Below are 26,107 nucleotides of genomic sequence, written 5' to 3' on the forward strand. Positions count from 1 at the left end.
TATTGAATCTCATTAATTCTGTCTTCCATTGCATCAATTCTACTCCTTTGCCCTTTCAATGTGTTATCTATTTCTGACAATTTAGTATTAATCTTCTGGATTTCTATCTGTAGATTTAGAATCATTTCTAGTTTTTCATTCATTTTGTCATTTTGTTCTTGTATTTTCTTCCAACATTCTTCTAGGATTTTGTCTGTGTTTTCCTTGGTCTGTCTCTCAAACCTTTGAAGATACCTAAATGTAATTCTTTTGAATTCCTTATCAGGGAATTCCAATGCTGTGTCTTCCTCGGGGATGTGTTTTGGGTCTGTATCCTGGTCCCTTGTTTATCCTGCTTTATCTTGCGTCTTTGTGTGGACTGTGATGTTTTGTTGTCTCTGTGGCATTGTGACTTTTTTGTGTTTATATTTAATTGGTGATTATATGTTGGAGTGACTTGCCCACAGTTTTCGTTTTCTTTGTATGTTATCTATGCAGGCAAGGTACTGTGCTGTCCTCCTCTATTCACCAGTTGACAGCACTTACACACCCACCCACCTGTCTCCTTTCCTTTGTCAGCCTTTTATATGTCCTTGCCGACCCTGGCAACCCAAGCCTGTTCTTGTTGTTGTTGTTTGCCATGGAGTCAACTCATAGCGACCCCTCCTTGGGTTTCCCAGGCTGTATCACTATGGAAGTAGATTGCCTAACCTTCCTTCCGAGGAGTGGCTGGTGGGTTTGAACCACCAGCCTTCTGATTAGCAGTAAAGTGCCTTAGCCACTATGCTACCAGAGCTCCCAAGACTGTTCTTAGGTCCCTGGAATCCGAATAAGAATACTATCACTTTAAAATCCAAAATGGTTGCCACTTGTAAATATTCAAAATGGCTACATCCTTGGTCACTTTAAATATTCAAAATGGCTGCAGCTTGTAAACATTCAAAACAGATGCACCCTCGGTCACTTTAAATATCCAAAATGGCCTCCGCTTGTAAAGAATCAAAATGGCTGTGCTCTCTGGACAACAGAATGTCCACAGCTCAGGTTGTCTCCCTCCTTGCTGTTTCCCTTCCTAGTCATTGAGCACCAGAGCAGTTGTCCCTGCAGCCCTTGGTGACTGGGACTGATCTTTAGGTCAGTTCTCAGGTCCTAAAACCACTTGGAAATATTCAGGGTGTTGGTCTCATCAGAATAGCTGACAGTCCGCAGCTCTAACCATCTCTGTACTCACTGTTTTTGTTCAGGTTTTTCCACTAGTTGGTGCCTAATCCACTTCTGTATAGTTCCTTTCAAAGCTCAGGGTTCCAGGATTATCTTCTATATCTCTGTCAATTGGTTTTTCTTTTCTTTGTTGAAGAGGGTCTGTGTCGCTTGTCTGCCGATTCCTCCATCTTACTGGAAGTGACAGCCTTAGAAATTTTATGGGCAGTATTCTGCTCTACAGGGTCTCTAAACCAAAAACCAAACTCACTGCCATCACGTCGGATCCGACTCATTGTGACCCCTCCTTGGGTTTCCAAGGCAGTATGACTATGGAAGTAGACTGCCCAATCTTCTTTCTGAGGAGTGGATGGTGGGTTTGAATCACCAGACTTCTGGTTAGCAGTCAAATGCTTTAGATACTGCACCACCAGAGCTCCTATAAGGGTCACTATGAGTTAGAATTGACTCAATGGCAATGGGTTATGTGCCAGAAGGAGTCCTGCTGGTACAATGGTTAAGTGCTCAACTGCTAACCCAAAAGGTTGGCAGTTTGAACCCACCTAGCAGCTCCACGGGAGAAAAGACCTGGTGACCTGCTCCTGTAAAGATTACAGCCTAGAAATCCCTATGGGGCAGTTCTACTCTACCACATTGAGGCACCATGAATAGAAAATGGACTGGACAGCACCTAACCACAACTATGTGCCAGGCTTTATACATGTTATATAATAATCATAACAGTGATTCCCAATGTTATTATTCTCATTTTTTAAATAAGGAAAATGAATGTCTGAAAAGTTATCATATTTAAGTTATATAGTCATGTTTAAGTAACAGAAAAAGAGAGCTAGAATATGAAAACCTTTCTGGGTCTAGATACCAGGTTTCGGTATCTAAAGAATAAGTAACTATAATAATGCAGTTTAAGTAATCATAAAAAGACATTTAGGGACTTTGATTCTACCAGTTACATATTTACATTATTACATAACTGACACAAGTATAAAAATAATAATCTTTTAAAAGTGAAAGGAGATTTATTTCTTTAAAAGCACATGATAAAAAGAACCAAAAGAACAGAGTTTTAGAAGTAATATTTTGGTTATTAGTAACAGTACTTAGTCTACTTACCTAATTTCTTATTTTGCTTAGGCTGTAAAGAAGGTCCATATTCATCTCTTCTATTAGAAGAGACAGTGACTTCACTACCAAACTGTTTCATTTCATTCTTGTGGTCCACAGTGTCAGAGCCATCAATTTTCAGAATTTCTTTAAGCATCCGTGTTCCCTTCTTTTTCGAAAATGATAGAGATGCGGATGGGGGTAGCGGAAGAAAAGTTAACATTAGATTTATACAGCTTATTGATCCTTTTTTCTGAAGAATTTCATTATTGAAAATTAAGCTGCTAATTACATTCAAATAGACAACAATGAAAGTCAATGGTCAAGAGTTGAAAAAATAATACCCATATTTCCTGGCATAGAAAAAATGTTTAACCATCTGCTTAACTCTTGACCCAAACACCTAGCAGCAATGCTTGACAATCAGAGGAGCTTTGGTCTGAAGAAATAAAATGAAAAAGATGGCTAAAGCTCCCAGGGCAGCCTGGTTTTCTTCACAGGTTGACAATACTGATGCAACACAGAAGGCCATGGAGGGAAAAGGGTTTTAATAGTTGCATGGCATATGTATGCACAACCAACAATTACAAAACTACCACAGTACAAAATTATCCTTCAAGATACGAACCATAGCAAATGACTGTGGTGACAAATGTTCTTCACTTGGAGGCTCTTTGTGATGAGATGACTGTACTTCATTTTCTTTAGAGATACTCAAGGATGCTAAAAAGTTCTCAATTCCAGGGTTAGGCTAAAAGAATAAATACTTTGTGCATGAAAATGAAAGTACAAGAGTTTTATGTACACAATCGGTCATTTAATTTCATCCAATAATCTTCCCATGTGGTAAAGTTTGGGAAAAGAAACTGAATAAATGGTCTCTTACCTTATCAATAGGATTTGGATAACCTGTTACAATCATTTGGGTTTCTGAGACTTCTGGACTTTCATTTCTCTTCAATAGCTTAATATTACATTTGGCAGGCCCTCCAAAAGTCTATAAAAAAAAAATTAAGAATGAGCTTTTTTTTTTTTTTTTTGGTAAACAGTGTTTTAAATAAATGTTTGCAAATTTTTGAAGTGCTATTTTCCTTTTATGTCATTAAAAAATGATATAAAACTTAAAAGAGAAAAAAATTACACCTTTATGTTCATCAACCTCTGAACGTAATTTAGCATTTCCATCAAAAATGAGTGTAGGCAGTAAGCCACAATAGTATTAGCAGTAGCACTGATGTTAACTACAGTTTAATATAATAGTTTTCTTTAAAATATTATGTATTTTATTCTGAGAAAGGTCCATAGGTTTCACCAGACTGCCAAAGAAGACCATGGCACAAAACGTTTATGAATCCTTTCTCTAGAAGGAAAGAAATTACAGCGTAGAATTTTGTGAAGGCCTTACAAGTCATGTAATTCAACCACCAACCACTGCTATCTAAAATTACTGGGTTCCAATTACCTACTATGTACTTATATGCATGTACGTTTACCTACTACTATGTGTCAAATATTTGCTAAGGCATCTTTGATAAATTATCTAATATACTACTACCTTACAAGAGACCCAATTAAAGCTTTGTATTAAACTATAATATGCATACAGGAAAGCATATAAGTGTATAGGCTGATGAATATTATTAGATTAAAAATTTCTTAATCTTTTATTATTACATGTATATATACTCCTTATCAAGAAAAAGACTAGAGAGAGTATATAAAATGAAGCAAAAATGATCTTGACTTCCTCCACAATAATCTAACTTCCCAGAACTAACAATTAATCCTATTAAGTTTACTTGTAGTTCTTTCATGGTGTGTGTGTGTGTGTGTGTATATATCTCAATATATATTTCCATACACACACACACACACACACATATCTACATACATATATAACACATATATACATAACCACCAGAGCTCCTTTATATCTATATATCTCTATCTCTATATGTAGATAGATATAAAGGAGGTCTGGTGGTTCCACAGTTATGCTGTTGGCTGCTAACCCAAAGGCTGGTAGTTTGAATCCACCCAGCTGCTCTGCAGGAAAAAGGCCTGGTGATTTGCTTCTGTAAAGATTATAGCCAAGAAAATCCTATAGGATGTCCTACTCTGCCACATGGGGTCTCTGTAAGTTGGATTTAACTCAGTGGCACAAAATAACAACAGAGACAGATATACAGACAGACAATTTTATCTCCATTTTTAAAATGAAGCAATTAAAGCTCTGAGAAGTGAACTAAATTTCTCAAGGCCAATTATTAAATAGCAGAAATAGGACTGAAAGCCAGTTGTTTTTAGTTTCAAATTCTGAACTCCAGCTGTGAAATTTCCCATCCAAGTGGCTGTCAGCCTACATTCAGCAACCTTCATGTCACACATCATATAGATCTGGTTAAAAGAATTGCAAAGTTCAGTTATATGCCACAGAATGATCAATTACATAAAAAGAAAAAAATTGGCTACTAGAAATTTGATGTTAAGAAAACCTACCTAAAGTGTGGAATTGGCAAATGTGTTATATATATTTTATAATAAAACAAAAAAAGAAAAAAGAAAGCTTACCTGCTTATTTGACATTTTCTGTGATCGACACTCATCTTTAGGACTCTTACATTCTTCTTTAACTAAAAGTGATAAAATTTTCGTAAATGAAAGGACTTGATGCACAACAATTAAATTCACCAAATATTTACCATAGCAAGACACTGTGTTTAAAATGCAGAAAATTCCAAAAAGACAAGAGTATTTGATCTTGGGGAATTTATAACCTACATAAGGTAGAGAAGAGGTATCCACAGATACAAAAAGAGAAAAGGAAAAGTGAATTGAGCTTTGAAGGATGGGGGCGTTTTCAAAGGGCAAAATACAGGGCTAAGTATTTCAGGCAAAAAGAATAGTGAAAGAAAAGACATGGAAGCAGAAAGCATGGGATGCATTTATAGATCTCTAAATAGACCAATTTAGCTTGAGGGTAAGGAACATAATAGAGGCTAATGGCACTAGGGAAGCAGACGGGGGCATAATTTTTGCAAAGGATTGAAGACTATGGTTTTAAACTGGTAGGCAGGCCTACCAATCGCAGATGGGTTTGAAGCAAGGTAAGAACTATGCTTTAGGAAGATTAAATTATGATGCTGGCCTATAGGATAGAAAGAAAAAAAAGAGAAAGAAGAAACTGATGGATGGTAGAAGAAATGGTAAGGATGATTTTGAGAGAGAATATGGAGATAATCCATATTATTTAGCAAATGACAGGATGTAGGGTATGAGGACATGAGGGGGATAAATGAACTTGAAAAGCATAATATTTCTATGATATTGGATGTACTGGATAATAGGATAACTATAATTTACATTATTACTTTCTATCATTGGACTTTTAATACCTGAAAAAAGGTGAGGGGGAGAAAGGTGGGAATGATAGAAGAAAGGACAGAAAAAGGAGGGAAGAGATGGCCTTCCTTCCTTGTGAGAGAGAGGGAGGAAATGGGAGGAGAGAAGAGGGACAAAGAGACAAAGAGGGAAAAAGGTGGTAAGAGAGGGAATAGAAACAGGGGAAAAGAAGGAAGGAGAGGGAAAGGAAAGAAAGGAAGTAAAGGGAGAAAAGTAAGGAAGTAATCCTTAAAAATATTTTAAGAAGGAAAAGAAAAATTTAACTGACATGCATCAACATTAAACTTTTGTTGTGAGACCCACACATAAGAAAACTAATTGGAATCTAACATAAAGGATTAAATAGTTTACATAAATATATGTAAACAATAATTTAAAGAAAAATCACAATGTATTTCAATAAAATATAACATCTTTAAGCTATGTTTATTAGATTTATAAGAACATTACTCTAGATTTAACTTAAAATGTAAAAGAAATAAAAGTAACAGTTTTATAAAAAATTAATCTCACAAGTTAGTAAAGTGGACCATAAAGTATGTTTGAATATAGCTTTTCACAAAAGTATTTTAAAGACAATTCTTATATTACATGAAACATGTCAATACATAAAATACCAAAATTACAACAACCCAATGCCGTTGAGTCCCATAGGGTTTCCAAGGCTGTAAATAACTACAGAACCACCAATCTTTCAGTTAGCAGCTGAATGCTTAACCACTGCATCACCAGGGCAGTGCAGTGGTACCCCATGCAAATGTAAATATAATAAACTGGACTCAGGGCCCTGCACTTCATTATTTTCTCTGCTGGAAAGCTCTTCAGCTAGCTTTGCATAACATACCTCTGCTTTATTCAGACCTCTGCTCAAATGCTACCTCCTTAGAGAGGCCTTTTGAACACACTATTTAAAATAGCAATTTGTCACTCTATCCTCTTAATTTACTATATTTTTCATTATAGCACTTATCATTACTTCAGATTATGGAATTTATTGTTTACTTGCTACTATCAGCTATCAGTCTTCAATTTAGAATGTGAACTCCCTCCGTTGGGTCAGAAAACTTGTCTGTCTTGTTCACACATTTATCCCCAGAACCTAGAACAGAGCCTGGCACATAATAGCTCAATAAATAGTGGCTGAATAAATAAATGAATGAGTAACAAATGTTTCATATTTTGAATGTATAAACCAATTTTCTGCAATTTTGGGAATATTTTGATGAAGAAAGCAAATGCAGGATGATTCTTATCTCTGAGTCTGTACTCCTTACTATGCCTGGAACACAGTAGACAATACCAAATGAATTAAAGAGAATAAAAATATATAAAGTATGTAAGAGAGACTATTAACAACAAAACAGTAGTATAAATTTTTAACAAAAATATGTAACAGTATCATTTTGAGTAACTTAATAGTGTTTACATACAAAAAAGTAACTGAGTTGCTCTAAATAAAATTTATTGCACGAAGCAGTTTGTTAGAGGGCATCAACAAAAATAATGGTGTAAAGACTTCCAGAATTTTTCTCCTCCATAAAAGTAATGAAAAAAACTGGCATAAATGGTTAGATTACACTTACATGGAAGTTAACTAATGGCTTGAAGCAATCTGGGGAATGTTTATTCAGACAAAAAGAATCTCTGTAGGAATAGCAAGCTTTGTGGTGTTTTAACTTGTCCTAGTCACTTTCTCCACTCTCCAGATCCACAATTGCCTTGAAAAATAACATTCTGCATCCACAATGAAATCCAGTAGCCTGGAAGCCATCACAGGAAACTGAATAAGCCCTTTCAAAGTGTCATTGCCAAATAAGTGTTATTATTTGACCTGTCTGAAGTTTCCTGGTAGACCTCACTTGCAAGGTTGTGTGTCTGACCTAATTCAGAGTTCAACAAGTGCAAAAAGTCTTTTCTCTGGGGGCAATATTAAAAGTAATTACAGGCAATGATTAACTACATAGCTGCCTGAGATGATGGATAATAGTTGGGGTAAAAAAAAATAGACTGAGCAAAAAGCTTACAAGAAAAAAGGGGGAAATGAGATGTCCTTGTTGTTGTTAGGTGCTGTTGAGCTGATTTTGAACTTATAGTGACCCATGTAACAAAGTAGAACTGCCCCACAGGGTTTTCTTGGCTGTAATCTTTATGGAAGCAGATTGCTAAGTCTTTATCCTGTGGTGCCACTGGATGGATTCAAACTGGCAACCTTTTGGTTAGCAACTGAGTGCTTAACTGTTGCAACATCAGGGCTGTTGAAATGTTCATAGCAGCTTTGAAAAGTTCTAACATATTCCTGAAAATCTAGAAATTATGTCCATGCTCATGGCTAAGGCAAATGGTTAAGAAATATGTGAAAAGGCCCTATGCGCTCACCTTTGCCTGACTTTGAGGAACTTTGCAAGCAGTAAGTGAATGCTAAGCAGAGTTGTGAACTGTCTGGCTAAGTGCAGAAGGCAATGCACTGGTACACATATAAAGCCCCTCAGGAAACACTAGGAGAATTATTGGTTCCAGGCATTTAAAGAAATAGCTGTCTAATCATTAACTAGCTAATAAGGTAACCAGGCAAAGACTATAGTAGCCACATATGACAGACTTTGCAGAATTAGTTCAGAGAAGTCACTAAACAAACAAGCAACATCACACCAAATGGCAAGAGTAAAACCCTTGGGACAGGAGAAGAAAATATGATTTTCAGAATTACGACATTATAATATTTTAAATGTCAGGTTTTCAACAAACACTTATGAGGCATGCAATGAAACAACTGTAGTCCATAAACATGGGGGGGGGGATGACAAAACATATAAAAAGCTATAAATGGAAACTGCACATAAAGAAGCCCAAGTGTTGGACTTACTAGATAAGCCTTTTAAATATGTTCAAAGAACTAAAAAACAAAAAATAAAAACCAAAAAACAAACAAACTCATCTCTAAGAACTAAAGGAAAGTATGAGAACAGTCTCTCATTGGACCAAGAATATCAATAGAGAGAAAGAAATTATCATACAAATATCAAACAAAAATTCTGGAGTTGTAAAGTGCAATAACTGAAATAATACTCACTGGAGGGGATTAACAGCAGATTTGAGCAAGCAGAGAATGAATCAGTGAACTTGAAGATATGTAAATTGAGGTTATATAGTCTGAGAAACAGAAAGACAAAAGAATGAAGAAAAACAGAGTCTCAGAGAGCTATAGGGCACCATCAAGCCTAGCAGCAAATGTGGGTCCCAGAAGGAGTGGTGAGAGAAGGTATATATAAAATTTTACAGCCAGTAAATTCTAAATTTGTTTAAAAACATTAATCTACACATCAAACAAACTCAATAAACTCCAAGTAGGATAAACTCAAAGAGATTCACATCTGGACTCATCATAATCAAACTGGTCAAAGTTAAAGACAAGGAGAAAACTTGAAAGCTCTAAGACAAAAGTGACTTATCACATGCAAGGGATCCTCAATAACAGTTGCTGTCTCATCAGAAATTATGGAGGCCAGAAGCACTGAGATAACATGTTTAAAGTACTGAAAGAATAAAAAGTCAACCAAGAATTCTGTATCTCGTAAAATTATCCTTCAAAAATGAAGGAGAAGTTAAGATATTCCCACATAAAGAAAAACTAACCTCTTTCATCAATACGCAACTTGCTCTCAGAAAAATAATAAGGGAAGCTTCAGACTCCAATGAAAGGGCACTAGATAAGCATGAAGAAAGAAAGAGCACTGATAAAAGACAGTATAAATGTAGTTTTTGTCTATAACTCTTTTTTGTTTGATTGCACAAAATAAAAATTATAAATTTGTGTTGATGAGCACATAATGTATTCTATATAGTAAGAGCTATATATCTATATATAAATGTAAATTTGTATGACAATAACAGCTCAAAGGGGTTGAGTGAATGGAGCTATATAGGAGTAAAAGTTTTGAATACCATATTCACAGAACCTATACCTAATTAAATTGGTATTAATTGGAACTAGATTGATATACCCCACCCATCTGTCAGTTTTGTTGTATTACAGTGGCTTATGTCTTGCTATGATGCTAAAAGCTATGCCACTGGTGTTTCAAATATCAGCAGGGTCACCCATGGTTGCCCAGGTTTCAGTGGAGCTTCCAAAGTAAGACAGATTAGGAAGAAAGTCCTGGTGTTCTACTTTTGAAAACTGGCCAGTAAAAACCCTATGGGTCATAACAGAATACTGTCTGATATAGCACTAGAAGATGAACTTTCTAAGTTGGAAGGTGCTCAAAATACAGTGGCTACAACAATGACGAGTCAAGCATAACAATGATTATGAAGATGGTGCAGGGCTGAGCAGTATTTCTTTGTTATATATGGGGTCACCATGAGTCTGAGTTGACTAAATACAACTGATAATAACAACAATAGATTGTTTTTAATTAAGAAGTTAATTGTTACCCCCAGGGCAGCAACTAAGAAAATGCTAAAAAATACATATAATTTTTTTTTTACAAGAGAATTAAAAATAGTACACCAGAAAATATCTATTTAATAACAACAACAAAAGGCAGTAATAGGAGAACAGAGGAAGAAAATTATACAAGACACACAGGAAGAAAACAGCAAAAAGGCAGACATAAGTAGTACCTTATCAATAATTACATTAAATTTAAACAGATTATATACTTCAATTAAAAGGCAGATATTTGCGGAATGGACTAAAATAACATGACCCAACTTTATGCTACCTCCAACAGATACACTTCAGATTCAAAGAGATAAATACAGTGAAAATAAAAGTATAGAAAAAGATAGATCACATAAGCAGTAATTGTAAGATGGCTGGGTATCTACAGTAGCATTAGACAAAGTAGACTTTAAGACAAAAACTGTTACTAGTGAGAAAAAGCACATTTTATGACGAGAAAGATTCAATCCATTAAGAAGTGCTACATCCTACTTTGGTGAGTAGCAAAGTAGTCTTAAAAGCTTGTGAACGGCCTTCTGAGATAAAACTATTGGTCTCTCCTTGTTCAGAGGAAGAAGAAAATCAAAGACAAATGGAAACAATTAGTCCACAGGACAAGTGGACCAAAGAAAACAGCCTACACAATCCTGAGATCAGAAGAACTAGATGGTTCCCAGCTACCAATGCTAACCACTCAGAAAGGGATCCAAATTGGAGACCGTGCATAGAGTGGTAGAAAGAATATAGAACAAAATTCAAAAATAAAAAGGACCAGGATTACTGGTCAAATGGAAACTGGTGAAACCCCCAAGACTATGGCCCTGAATCACCCTTTGGAACTGGAATTGGACTCACTTTCGTGGCTCAACTCTAAACTAAACAATACATAGGCTAATGCACTCTTTAGAACAGTCAAACATGGGAGATCAGAAGGGTAACATTTTCACAGGAAGAAAGCTAGGCAGGCAGGAGTACATAGGTAAGAAGGACACAGGGAAGGTGTAACCAAAGGGAAGAGATCTGTTACATTGTGGGGATTGTAATCAGTGTTGCGAAACAAAATGTATATGAACTGTTGGAATGTAAAACGAATCTGCTTTGTAAAGTTGCACGCAAATCACAATAAAAAGTTAAAAAAAAAAAAGAAATTATAGCAATTATATATACATCTAACAACAGAGCTCCAAAATACATGAAATTGAAGGAATAGACAATACTGAAGGATAGACAATTTAAAAATAATAATTAGAGAATAAAAATATTCTGGAATTAGATAGTGGTATTGGTTTGCACAACTGTGTGAAAATACAAAAAAGCCCACTGAGTTGTACACTTTAATGAGGTAAATTTTATGCTATGTGAATTATATCTCAATAAAGCTATTAATTAAAAAAAAAAAAAAAGCAAACCAAGCAGTTAGCACTGCAAATATACTTTTCTAATGTAAAACTTACATTTTCTGTGAGGGTCATGTTTTCTTTGCTGACCTTTAATACTGATGTCATTAATGCCAGATTTATGATGTTGAGTTACTTGACTTATTTCTTGAGGTAGAACTGCACCCTGGAAGTTGAAATTCTTATAAATTAAACAAAATCTTAATATTATAACTATTTTTTTCCTCAAATTTTAATTAAAAAATGTGTTTTTATAAAAATTATGTAGTTCATTAGAAAAAAGTCAAGCAATGCAGAAAAGTTTATCTAGAATTTTAAAAACACCCTCCAAATCCCACCACCCAGCAGAACCATCATTAACATAATGATCATCACGCCAGATATTTCTCTATGCATTTAGATAGCAAGAGGCATAGAAAACCATTTTATAAAAATGCTATTTTCTTTTTAAAGAGCAAAAGACACCACTTATTAAGTTTGTGCACAAGCTGAGACAGAGAAGGGAATCCCTCAGCTTCTATCTGCCTCTGGGTGCTTTCCAAAATGTTATTTTCAATAGGAAGTATTACATTAAATTTTGCTTTGAGTTAAAAAGTGCAGAAGCTAAAATGGAAGAAAATAATAAACTTTAGACAAATGTTTTTTCACAACAGAAATATCCCCTATAACCTTTTGTGTAGGTGGGGATAGAAAGGGGATTATAGAAAAAAATAAGACTGGATATGTGTAACATATGGTACAAGTATCTCTAGGTTATTTATAGTATTGTATACCAGAGCTCTGGTAGCATAGTGCCTAAGGCACTTGACTGTTAATCAGAAGGCTGGCGGTTCAAACTCACCAGTCACTCCTTGGAAGGAAGATTGGGCAATCTGTTTCCGTAGTGATACTGCCTCGGAAACCCAAGGAGGCGTTGCTATGAGTCGGAACTGACTTGATGGCAGTGAGTTATATTTCATTATGTTCAAAATTTTCCACAAAAAAGCTATCACAATTCATCATGTCTGACTCTCTGCCATAAAAGTTAAGACTATTATTAGCCTATTTACATGCCCTTTCACTTGCCTTCCCCCAATTCCTGATTTTTATTAAGTATTTCTACTGTCACAGTTTTCAAATGTTGGAAGACTTACACTACCAGGCAGTAAGAATGACTACAAAGGGGCTGTAATTGAGACAGAACAAGCATGGATAGAATTAAATTTCATATGAAGATTACATCAGTTTGTTTTGTTCTCTGAGAGGGAGAGGAAGTCTGAAGGCAAAAAGAAACCAGACAGGTGAAATGTCAATTAGAAGCAAAAACACAAGCTGGAGATGTTTAATATAAATTAATAATTTCACAATTTTACTTTGGACTGGCCCTATTTTATCTCCTTCTGGTAATAGACGAATACTAGTTCATCATGTTCTAACACACATTCTGTTCTAACTAGTAGCAGGCACGCTCTGAAATGACTGTGATATGCATGAGTGTGAAAGAAGTACAATGAAGTGAAAAGAACTAAAAATTTTGATTAGCATAGCATAACAGCTAGAGGGGTTTTGGACTAGGGCAGTGCATTATGGTTTTTTTAAATTTTATTTTGATTTGGGTGAAGATTTACAGAGTAAATTCACTTTTCATACAGCAGTTCACATAATATACTTTGTCTCATGTCATTGACCAAAATTTACAATGCAACAGCTCCCCTCCTACTTCCTCCCCATAGTTACCTCTTCCCAATGTCCATCCCTCCATACTCTTCTGCGCCCTGAGCTGTCTCCCTGTGTATAAGCAGCCCTTCCTTCTCCCATGATTGTTCTCTCCAGGGCATGTGTCTACTTGAGGTAAATGTTTAATTCACATGTCTGTACTTTGTTTGGCTGGAAACCACAGGTGTGGCTTCAATTCCAGACCTGCAGGGCAGCTAGGGGCCATAGTCTCAGTGGTTCCACCAGGCTCTATTGGACCAGCAAACCTGGTCCCCACCTTCTTTTTTTTTTTTTTTGCCTCCAAATGATTTTGAGTTTTGTTCCACATTGTTCTCCCTCTCTATGCAGGATCTCCTACATCCCTTCCAAGTGGATGACAGTGGTAGCCGGGCACCATCTAGTTCTTCTGGTCTCATAGTTGTATAGGTTGCAGATCATTATGGGTTTTTTTGATGCTAAGGAATGGAATTAGAATGTCAGGATAAAAAGATGGTTTACTCACTGCCTTTGAGTCAGATCCAACTCATAGAGACCTCTCCTTGGGTTTCCGAGGTGGTATCACTACAGAAGTAGATTGCCTAACCTTCCTTCCGAGGAGTGGCTCCCAAAAGATGGTTACAAACAATTGTTCTGTGATCATCTATTATGTGCCAGGCATTGTAAGATGTACTTTGCATTCATTTTATTAATATCATTATAACAATGCTATAAGCCTTACGGAGCTCTGGTGGCATAGTGCCTAAGGCACTTGACTGCTAACCAGAAGGGTGGCACTTCAAACCCACCAGCCACTCCTCAGAAGGAAAACTGGGCAATCTACTTCTGTAGTGGTATCGCCTTGGAAACCCAAGGAGGGGTCACTATGAGTTGGAGACAACTTGACGGCATATAACAACAACAATAATCCTAACAATACTATGGTATCTTGATTCCATTTTATGGACTAAACTGGGGCTCAAAGTTGTAAGTTGGTCAGAGAGCTAAGTAATGGGAGAGATGACATTTGAGTTCAGATTCAAAATCCATGTTCATGATACCATTTCAGAGAAAAATTGTGGCACAAAGTTTAATTAGAAAGCAAACATTCTAGTTTGCACTACGGTTCTCAGGGTTGTTTTAAAAAATGTGTTCTGTTTATCTATATAAAGCTATTTGTGCTAGTCATGTTGTCATACTTGACATCTTGCCCATAAAGGCTAGAATATTTTTTTTTTTTTATTATGCTTAGTTCTTCAGGATTTGCTCATCAAATGAAAATCAGGCTGCTTATTAACATTTCAGGAGATGAGTTATATTTGGTGGCTCATAATTCTTGGAATATAAAAGAAATAAAACATGAAAGTGAATGATTATATCAGAAGATGCATGCAGAAGAGTTTGAGAAACATAATATCAAGTTGTTTAGTTCTATCTTAAGGAAATAGGGTGAACTCATTCTAGACTGTGACAGAAGAATGAAAGGTATATTTAGAGTAGAAAGAACAAAAAAGAGCACATGTCCAGAATGTAAATTATCATTTATGGGAAAGGGAAAGTAAAGAGACCAATCTGACAGAAACAGACTATTTTACCAAGTAGTTAAGCATACACTGTATGAATCAAGCAAGGTTAGATTATGGAAGACCTAGATATTAGTCTAAGGAGTTGATGTTGATTCTTCTAGTGCTAAACATTCCTGTTTAGTCCTTGTACATGCTCGGATATTAGAGCAACACACTACTTGAGGGCTGGAAAAGACCTCAGATGTCATCTAAGCCCAACGCCTTAATTTCACAGATGAGGTGACAGAGGCCAGGTGAAATGAGAAAATTTGCTCAATTTGAGTCACAAAACCTGATTTCCTAGTTCTGAGCCCAACAGCATATTTATCATACCACATTACCTCAGGGCAAAAGCTGAGTTCAGACCTAGGAGCTCTTACTAATTAGCTAGATATTCTACTCAATTATGCCATGGGGCCAAGATAGATGAAAGAATCTTTGTTAGGTTGTTATGTGCCCTCGAATCAGTATGGATGAATAGTGACCTATGTACAACAGAATGAAACACTGCCTGGTCCTATGCCATCTTCATAATTGTTGTTATACTTGAGCCCATTGTTCTAACCACTGTGTCAATATGTCTCATTTAGAGTCTTCCCCTTTTTTGTTGACTCTCTACTTCACCAAGCATGATATCCTTCTCCAGGGATCAGTCCCTCTGATAACAAGACCAAACTACAAAAGACAAAGTCTGGCATTTCTCACTTCTAAGGAGGTTCTGCCGGTACTTCTTCCAAGAAAGATTAGTTCATTCTTCTGGCAGTTCATGGTATATTCAAAATTCTTCAGTAACACCATGATGCCAAGGCATCAATTAGTGACCCCTCCCTGGGTTTCCAAGGCAGTATCACTATAGAAGTAGACTGACCAATCTTCCTTCCGAAGAGTGGCTGGTGGGTTTGAACCGCCAGCCTTCTGGTTAGCAGTCAAATGCCTTAGGCACTACTGCATCAAGAGACACAAATTAACTTTGCCAGCTTTCATGTGTGTATTAGGCTATTGAAGACAATGTATCAGTCAGGCATACCTTGGTCTTCAAAGTGGTATCTTTGCTATTTAACACTTTAAAGTGGTCTTTTGCAGTAAATTGCAAAAGACAGTGCCTTTCTTCCTGATGCTGCATTCTTCTTCATATACTCCAAATTCTTGAATTATCTGCTCAGCATATAGATCAAATAAGTATGAAATAAGGTAAAAGGATAGAACCCTGATTTTAAATCATGCAGTATCCCCTTGTTCTGCTGAAATGACTGCCTCTTGGTCTATGGACAGTTTCCTCACAGGCACAATAAAGAGTTTTGGACTTCCTGGTCTTTGCAATGTTATCCATGATTTGTTAACTCACACAGTTGGATGCCTTTGTATAGTCAATAAAACACAGGTAAATATCTTTCTGGTATTCACTGCTTTCGGCCAAGATCCATCTGAATCAGCAGTGATATCATTTATTCCACATTCTCTTTTGAATATGGCTGGAATTTCTGGCAATTCCCTAATTATGTACTACTGCTACAGCTGTTTCTCAATTATTTTCAGCAAAATTTTAATGATATTATTTGATAATTTTTACATTTTGTTATACCACTATTCTTTGGAATGGGTACAAATATGGACCTCTTGCAACTGGCTGGCCAGGTAACTATCTTCCAAATTTTTTGGCATAAATGAGTAAGTGCTTCTAGTGTTGCATCTGTTTGTTGAAACATTTCAACAGGTATTCCATCAATTCCTGGAGACCTGTCTTTTACCAGGGGAGCTCTGGTAGCGTAGTGCCTAAGGCATTTGACTGCCAGAAGGCTGGCGGTTCAAACCCACCAGCCACTTCTCAGAAGGAAGACTGGGTTATCTACTTCTGTAGGGATACTGCCTCAGAAACCCAAGGGGGGGGGGGTTGCTATGAGTCAGATCTGACTTGACACCACTGAGTTTGGTTTGGTTTTGGTTTCAGTGCAGCTTGGATTTCTTCCTTTAATGCAATCAGTTCTCAATCATCTACTGAATGCCAACCAATTATTTTATTACAGGGACTTCCATCTTCTTTTGAGGCTTCCTGCATCAATCAGAATTTTGTACATGTTGTTGCTATTGTTAGGTGCCACTGAATCGTCTCTGGATACAGTGACCTTATATGCAACAGAATAACGGTTCTGTGCCTGCCTCATGATCCTTGATATACCTGAGCCCATCATTGCAGCCACTCTGTCAGTCCATCTTGTTGAGGGTTTTCCCCTCTTTCACTGACCCTCCACTTTACCAAGCATGATATCCTTTTCCAGAGAATGGTCCCTTCTGACAACATGACCAAAGTAGGTGAGAAGAAGTCTGGCCATACTTGCTTCCAAGGTGCATTCTGGCTGTACTTCTTTCAGGACAGATTTGTTAGTTCTTTTAGTAGTCCATGGTGCTTTCGGTATTCTTCACCAGTGCCACAACTCAAAAGCATCAACTCTTCCTTGGTCTTCCTTATTCATTGTCCAGCTCTCACATACATATGAGGTGACCAAAAATACCATGGCGTGGGTTAGATGCATCTTAGTCTTCAAGAAGACGTCTTTGTTCTTCAGCACTTGAAAGAGGTCTTTTGCAGCCAATTTGCCTAGTCCTATACATCGTCTGGTATCTTGACTGCTGCTTCCATTGGTATTGATTGTAAAACCAAATAATATGAAGCTTTATGTGAAAATTGCTCACATACAATCCTTCAATTTTGCAACTTGAGGCTTGACTTTTTTCTTCAGTTCTTTCAGCCTGAGAAATGCCAAGCATGTTCTTACTTTTTGATCTTCTAACTCCATGTCTTTAGGAAAAGATTAATTAGGCAGTAGTATGTAAAAAATACTACAGGGGAAAGATGTAAGAAACAGGAGCAGAAGAAAAGCAGTTAGTCTAGGCCTGAGATGACAATCTAAGGTCCAGTTATTGGGAACTGAGGATTAGATAAATCTAGAATCTCACTGGCAATATAATTTTAGAAGGAAAATGTCAAGCTTTCCAGATTATATGACTGGGGAAATGGTGGTGTAATCCACAGAAATAAGGATAACAAAAGAGGCTTTACATGAGGTCATTTCTCAGACATCTTTAGGTTCAGCTGATGATGGAACATCTAACCATACCTGTGCTCTAAAAAACCGGAGATGCTGAATTAGACCTTGACTGAGAGATTGAAACCAGTGATACAAAGAGTGTAATAATTAGCAGAGAGGAAAGAGCTGAAGTTACCAGTTGAGAAATAAGGCAAAAGAGAGAAAAGAAAACTAAACTAATAGTGAGTTTTGGGGAATAGTGTCTGGCAAAAGGTTGGAAGAGGAGTTAATAAAGAAGTTGGGCACAGCAAGAGGGGACTCAGGGTAAGGTTTCCTTTTAGAGCAAAATTCCTTGAAAGTACTTGTTGCCTCCAATTTCTCTTCTCCCCTTGTCTCTTAAACCCATTTCAATTAAGTCTTTTATTCTCATAACTCCACTGACACTGCTCTTGTCAAGGTTTCCCATTGTCTTCCTGTGCCGAACCTTATAGTCAGCTCTCAGTTTTCATCTTAATTGATCCACCAACAGTATGTGACACAGTTGATCACTCTGTTGTCCTTAACATCCATTCTTCACTTGGCATCTAGAATGATACTCTCCTGGTTTTCCTGTCTCACTGGCTGTTCCTTCTCAGTGTTCTTTGTCAACATCACCTAATTTTTCTGACTCTTTAAAGATGGAATGCCCAAATGCTCAGGTATTGGACTTCTTATCTATACCTACTTCCTTGGCTTTAAATAACATATATTTGCTATTTGTCCAAATATATATGTCCAAAATTGAATTCCTCATCTTCACCCACAAACTTACTTGGCCTGTGATCTTCCCCATCTGTTAATGGCTACCATCCTTTCAGTTACTCAGACCTGAAGAGTCACATCCTTTATACCCCCTCCCTTTCTCACATGTATCCAATTCATTAGCAGCTGGAATTATCTCCCAAAATATTTAGAATTTTATTACTTCTCACAAACTTCAACTACCCTGGCCCAATCAATACCAGTTTTCTTCCTGATGATTCCAGTAACTTAACTAATTTCTGTTTCTATCCTGGCTCCTCAGAGAACAGGCAGAGTGATCTTGTTAAAACTTAAGTGAGATCATGTCACTTCCCTGCTCAAAATTCTCCATTAATTCCTCATTTGATTAAAAATAAAGAAGTCAATGTTCTAATAATGGCCTAGAAGGTTCTATGCTATACATTATACATGAGTGTAATCTCATTTTCAACTGGTCACTCTAATCTTTTAGCCGTAACAGTTTCCTTTCTCTTCCTTAAGATGCATAGCTCACCAAAAGGCTCTCTGAATTTGTTTGGAATTTTCTCCATTCAAATACCCACATACTCTATTCCTCACTTCAAATCTTTGCTCAAAGGTTACATGATCATTTCATTAAAAACTGTAACACCTCAACACCTCCTCCACCCAATTCCCACTCCTCTTCCCTGAAATTTTTATCAAACTTACATATTGTTTTCTAGTACATTATGTAATTTACTTATTACTCTTGTTTATTGTCCTGTTCTCCCTAGAATATAAATTGTATGATTCCCAAGATTTTTGTTTTATTTACATTCTCACTGCACAGAACAATGCCTGGCAAATACATGGCAGGCACTCAATAAATACGTATTGAATGAATATTCAACGTAATGAAGAATTGTTGACACATGAGTGGTTAGCAGTATCAAATAAAGTAGAGAGGAAAAGAGAATTTGAAATGTAGATATAGATTATATTTATATAGAAACGATTTATGGATGATATAAAGAAGGTTTCTAATATTAACAGAGGAGAACTGTGTACCTTGTCATACTCATCACTTTTTATGTTTGTTTTTACCATCATTCTCTTTGCAATATTCCTCCCCCCCACCAGCTCTGATAATGCCAACATTCCAAGCCAAACCCAAACTCATTGCCCTTTGACTCAATTCCTCCTCAACAGAGTAGAAATGTCCCATAGGGTTTCCAAGGTTGAAATCTTTACTGAAGTAGACTGCCACATATTTCTCTAGCAGTTGGTTTGAACTGCTAAGTTTCTGGTTAGCAGCTGAGAGCTTAACCACTGTGCTACCAGAGCTCTTTAATGCCAGCATTATTGGAGGACTCTGAGTAGTCAGGATCCAGGCCAAAATCCCATGTGTGATTTTTTAGGGCTGGCAATAGGCAGTTATGAGGAACTCAGGTGGCACAGTGGTTAAAGCACTCAGCTGCTAACCAAAAGGTCAGCAGTTTGAACCCACTAATTGCTCTGTGGGTAAAAGATGAGGCATTCTGTTTCCATAAAGATTTACAACCTTGGAAACCTTATGGAGCAGTTCTACTCTGTCCTACAGGGTCACTGTGAGTCGGAATTGATTTGATGGCAGTGGGGATAGGCCATTACAAAGGCTTTAGGTAGCAGGGCTCATGGAGGAAAACTGCTCTACCCACACTAGACTTGGTACACAGCCTAGAGGGAGTTACAACAAGTATTCAGGTGCCTCCCTCCTTTCCCGTCCTAGGGCCAGCCACACTCTTACATGTATCAGCATTCTTAGTCCAAATGTCTCTATTCAGAGGGCTCTGAATTGAGGGGCCCTTGGCTGAAGGTCCTTCCTAGGTACTTCTGTTGTGACTTCCTTATGGGGAGCCTTGAAGACACTTTTCTCCACTTTTACTAAGTCTACTCCTAGACTGTAACACCTTTTCCCCTTTCTCCTCACCTTGACCCTTGGGCCATAAAATGACAATAGTCTTTGTTTGGCACTCCCTCTGTAGTGAGATGATCACCTCATTGCCTGCGTCTGCACTAATATAACTGATCCTTGCCAGTGCCTTTTGTTGGTGAAAAACAGAATACTAGGGAGTCAGCACCTTTTTTTCTGGCCTTTTTCTTACACTACTGGAGTGAGGGAATAACGCTAAACTCAACTCACTGCCTTGGTGAATAAAGCCTTGCTTATTATTTTCAGTTTGGCTCACTGTCTTAATTGACCACTTTGGCACCGAGGAGATCAGCTGTCTTTAGCTAGCTCTTGCCACATATTAGAATAAATGAGGCCCTGCATCTTTAGCTTGAGCTGAGAAGACTGGACAGTAACTAGCAAAAAATATAGCAGGAATTCATCTCTTTTTCTCTATTCTTTGACTGAGTGTGTACTCTTTTGGCAGCATTTGTTTCTTCTTCGTAATCTCTATCTAGGAATGTGAATTTGCTCATTGATATTTAAAGACGAGCAACTGCCTAAAGGAAACTATATACTCAAATAGAAACAAATATACTAATGAATGTCATGAAGGTCTTCAAAAATTTTAAAATGTAGCTATAATAATTGTAAAAACAAGATAAAAAAAATCTACTGATTAAGAGAAAAATTACTCACAGGTCCAAAATTTTTATATGTCTGAAAAAACATGTAAATTTATGGTCAAAACTATCATTTTCCTTTTTATGAGATTTAAGGAAAAAATAATCATGTCATGTTTACAGGAGAAATAGAAAAATATTTATTCTTTAAATTAATTGCCTATCAGTGCACTAACCTTCTCTTGAATAGCTGGCTGAAAGTGTTGAACCTTTCCAGAACCTTGTAAGGACTGCCAAATGTTGCAAAATTCATCATCATCTTTACTGGTTACCTAGCAAAACACAAAAAAATTCAAAAGGCTATAAAACATGAAGAAATAGAGATTCATACTAAAATTCAAATTATTTATATACCTGCAACACAGTACAATAGAATATTATACATAAAAGTATTCTTTTTTTAAATTTTTTTACATAAAAGTATTCTATCGGCACAAAATTAATCTTTTTTATCTGCAACTAGTATTAAAAACTATTTAAAGTACAACAAATACTATAAAATCCTTAATTACTACCCTGATTAACAAACTGGTCTCCCAACTTACCAATATATTATCACATTCAAACTAGTCTCTAAATAATTTATTTTAAAACCTTCATGTCATACAAAATTAATTAAATAGATTAAGAAATTAGCTATTACTTGTAGGGCAGTGGTTTTATGCAGATTAAAACTAAAAAAATATGCACCACAATTTAACAGCAGTTACTGTTAGTTACTAAGAGATTTGAGAGGCTTTCCGTTTGTATTTCCTGTTATTATCTACTTATTTGTGTTCTTTTATTGTTTTATAATAAACATGTGGGAGCTCTGGTAGTGTAGTACCTAAGGCACTTGACTGCTAGAAGGTTGGCAGTTCAAACCCACCAGCCACTCCTCGAAAGGGAAAACTTGGGCAATCTACTTCCACAGTGATACTGCCTCAGAAACCTAAGGAGGGGTTGCTGTGAACTGGATCTGACTCCATGGCAGTGAGTGAGAGTTGAGATTTGGGATGAAAAACTGTACTAATGGACAGATCTGGGGTCACAGAATTAACAATACAAGACAACTCTATTTTTATACTAAGAAAATTGAACTAAAAGCAACCATCCATCTATGAGTTGCATATGGAAACTTGAAAATTGCTTTCATTTGTTTATTTTTTAATTGTGGTAAAAATTATATAACTTTTGTCATTTCAACATTTTTTATGTGTAAAATTCAGTGTGAAAATTACTTTTGATAAACGTGATATAGTACTCTCCCTTTTGACTTTCAAATTTATGTCATTCATGGAAGATAGCATGGGGCATTTGGATTGTATAAGAAAAAAATTTAAATGCTACTTTCAAAAGTAAATATATAAAGAGAAAACATGCACATTCTCAAGCTCATTCTTTAAACAAAATGCATTTCTTTAATGTAACTGTAATTTTGTAATAGAATCAGAATGCTATCAGAAGCACTGTTTAGCTTATGATAACTTAAAAAAAAATCTGGAATTACTTGAACCAAACCTTTTGAATAGGAAAACCAACTAAAATTAGTTTTTCAATTAGTAATTAGTCAACTATGCTTACAAAGTATGCCTGTGATTTGAAACAAGGGTGGGGAGATACTAGAGACTGAGAGTCTTACTTGAGTAGGAACAAATAGAGACTGAGGAGAATGGTTGAGGCCTCCCAAATGCCCAGATGAATTCGCACTATAGTGATTCACAGCTGGCTGTGGCTTCACTATGGCTGTCAACTTCTGATTTCCAGTTTCAGACCGATTCCCGTGAGAGAAGTTCACTAAGGCACTTGTTGGCAGTCGATAACCTCTACCAGGTAAGCATCTAAAAAATAAAGTTACATCAGAGTCAGAGCAAAATAATATTAGATATGCTAGGGAGCAAAAGAGTAAAATAATTTTTAGTGTGTGGGGGAACAGTCAGTCCATCAAGGAGCCTTAGTGACACAACAGTTAAGTGCTTGGCTGCTAGCTGAAAAGTGGGTGCTTTTAGGGAGAAAAACCTGGTGATCAGTTTCAGTAAAGATTACAGCTTAGAAAACCCTACAGGGCACTTCTACTGTGTCACATAGGGTTGCTATGAGTTGAAAATCAGCTTGATGATTCCCAACAAAAATCAATAAACATTATTTTAAAATTTAGCGGAGGAACTTGAATTCATAGATCTCAATTTATAAGATAACACATTTCTGAATTTTCCTTACTAATAATAGACTATTCAGTGCTTGCTAAATGGGAGGGGAGGGACCCATCACAAAACCTGTTCTAGATATGCAGATGTACATATGTGTGTGTTTGCTGAGGTGGAAGGGGACGAGGATTATAAGCTTGTCATTAAGAAGCTTACAACTTAATTGCTGAATATAACTGAAAATTTATGAAATGAACTTAAAAAACTGTGGCCTATACACTGTGGACTATGAAAGTCCAGGAACTACCTGAATGTGGAGCCATTCTCGAGCAGCCCAAACTATGCAACAAGACAAATGTTAATTTGTGTGTCTTGATGGCGTAGTGCCTAAGGCATTTGACTGCTAACCAGAAGGCTGGCAGTTCACACCCACAAGCCACTTCTTGGAAGGAAGATTGGGCAATCCACTTCCATAGAGATACAGCCTCAGAAACCCAAGGAGGGGTCGCTATGAGTTGAACTGACTTGACGACAATGAGGTTTTTTTTTTTTTTTTTTTTTTGCTTTAGTCCTTTTTATCTTAATTTTCCCATCTTACAGGTCTAGGCCTAGATCTGGGAAGGCTTAAGAGACAAGTACTTGTATTTCTTTTTCTTTTGGCCTTGACGAAAGTGTTAGATGTGAAAAGAGCCTTTTCTTGTCAAATGTTTTCATCTCTATCACCTAGTTTTCTCTGAGAATATAATTTTCTCACACTGGAAGACAGTGGAAAAGTAGAAGTATTTTATGAGAAAATCTATAAATTCAAGGTTGATAGAAAATACCTATTTTTATAAGTGAGGATACACCTACTAAAGATTATGCATTATAGAAATGAATATACTTTAGGTAGGTAATCTTCTACATAGCCCTTTGATGTATATTCCCTCAGTCAAGATATCCACTGCATTTAACTAGGATGGAAAAAAAGATACTGAGAACAAAGTTAATTATCTTAAAAATATGTTTTTCAAAGTTGGTAGACTAATGTTATAAGTAAATATTCCCATGAAAAATAAAATTAAATATGGGATCCAGACTCTGCTATAGCGCTTGAATCTTTAGGAATACCCAAGTTGCAAAACAACAGTGTTCTGAAGATGATCACTTGGTATAAGGACAGTTGTTAGTTGCTATTAAGTGGAATCTGAATCATGAAGACCCCATGTACAAGAGAATAAAATATCGCCTGCACCATCTTCACAATCACCGATATGCTTGAGTCCATGGCTGTGGCCACCACCATGTATTTTGAATACTTCCCAACTTAGAAGGCTTATATTCCAGTACTGTGTTGTTGTCAGGTGCTGTCCAGTTGGCTCCAACTCATAGCAACCCTATGTACAACAGAACAAAACACTGCCCAGCTCTGCACCACCCTCACAATCATTGCCATGGTTTTGGCCACTGTCAGAGTCATTGTGTCAATTCATCTCATTGGGTGTCTTCCCCTTTTCACAGACCCTCTATTTCAGCAACCATGATATCCTTCTCTACAGACTGGGTCTCTTCTGACAACATGACCAGAGTACAAAAGACAAAGTCTAGCTTTTAAGGAGCATTCCATTGGTACCTCTTCTGAGGCAGATTTCTTCATTCTTCTAGCAGTCCACAATATATTCAATATTCTTTGCCAACACCACAACTCAAATGCATCAATTCTTCTGTGGTTGCATACCAGGCAACTGAAAATACCATGCTTGGATCAAGCACACCTTAGTCTTCAAAGTGACATCTTTGCTGTGTAATGCTTTAAAGAGGTCTTCTGGAGCAGAACTGCCCAGCGCAATACATTGTTTGATTTCTTGACTTCCATAGCTGTTGACTGTGGATCCAAGTAAAATGAAATCCTTGACAACTTCAATCTTCTCTGTTTATCATGATGTTTCTTATTGGTCCAGTTTTGAGGATTTTTTATGTTAACATATAATCCACACTGAAGGCAACAGTCTGTTATCTTCATCAGTAAGTGGTGCAAGCACTAACTATGTTGTTGTTGTTGTTGTTGTTATGTGCCGTCGAGTCGGCCCCGACTCATAGCGACCCCTCCTTGGGTTTCCGAGGCAGTATCACTACGGAAGTAGGATTGCCCAACCTTCCTTCCGAGGAGTGGCTGGTGGGTTTGAACCGCCAGCCTTCTGGTTAGCAGTCAAGTGCTTTAGCCATTATGCTACCAGAGCTCCCAAGCACTAACTATATTGTACAATATTCTGTTGTGACTTCAAAAGTAGCACAGGAGGATTTTCTTCCTAATCTTAGTCTATATGCTCTGCTGTAACCTGTCCAACCTGGGAAACCCTGCTGGTATTTAAAATATTGGTAGTATAGCTTCTAGTATCACAGCAACATGAAAGCCACCACTGTACAACAAACTGACAGACAGGTGGTAGATAAGGACTAAAGACTGTGATTTTATGCATGGAGGCTAAACAAGGGTAATTACTTTTTAATTAGCCATTAATAAAAATAGAGGAGAAAAAGGAAATTAAACTAAATATGGCTTAGTTTTCCTGCATATTTGTAGAAGGGGAAAAGGAAAAGTGGAAAGGATTTCATTTTATCCCCACAATAACCTAGTGAAGTATGTATCTTCATTACAGATGAGAAAATTGAGGGTCATAATGCTTTTAACTAACTTATCCACCATAACACAAACTTTAAGTGGAAGAGCCACATGCTAACACACCATGGTGCCTCTCATTCTATCATGATCTTTTCTCCTATGACTTCAATCTTTCTTTTTATTGGCTGCTTCCTAAAAATATAGTCAAGTCTCACC

General features: G+C 36.8%; 1 protein-coding gene across 1 annotated transcript in view; it reads right to left on the reverse strand.

Annotated features, from left to right (window-relative positions):
• The window catches only part of XRN1 (5'-3' exoribonuclease 1), a 181,961-nt gene that overhangs the window by 16,194 nt on the left and 139,660 nt on the right, over positions 1 to 26,107 (reverse strand). The window contains exons 32-37 of the mRNA XM_042782538.1: positions 22,785 to 22,983; positions 21,340 to 21,435; positions 11,605 to 11,713; positions 4,876 to 4,937; positions 2,933 to 3,055; positions 2,314 to 2,473 (exon numbers count right to left, since the gene is read on the reverse strand). Of these exons, the coding sequence (XP_042638472.1) occupies positions 2,314 to 2,473; positions 2,933 to 3,055; positions 4,876 to 4,937; positions 11,605 to 11,713; positions 21,340 to 21,435; positions 22,785 to 22,983 (749 nt within the window). The remainder of the gene's footprint in view (positions 1 to 2,313; positions 2,474 to 2,932; positions 3,056 to 4,875; positions 4,938 to 11,604; positions 11,714 to 21,339; positions 21,436 to 22,784; positions 22,984 to 26,107) is intronic.

This window comes from Orycteropus afer, unplaced genomic scaffold (genome assembly GCF_000298275.1).
Source record: "Orycteropus afer afer isolate SDZICR_OR568_19922 unplaced genomic scaffold, OryAfe1.0 scaffold00363, whole genome shotgun sequence".
NCBI lineage: Eukaryota > Metazoa > Chordata > Mammalia > Tubulidentata > Orycteropodidae > Orycteropus > Orycteropus afer.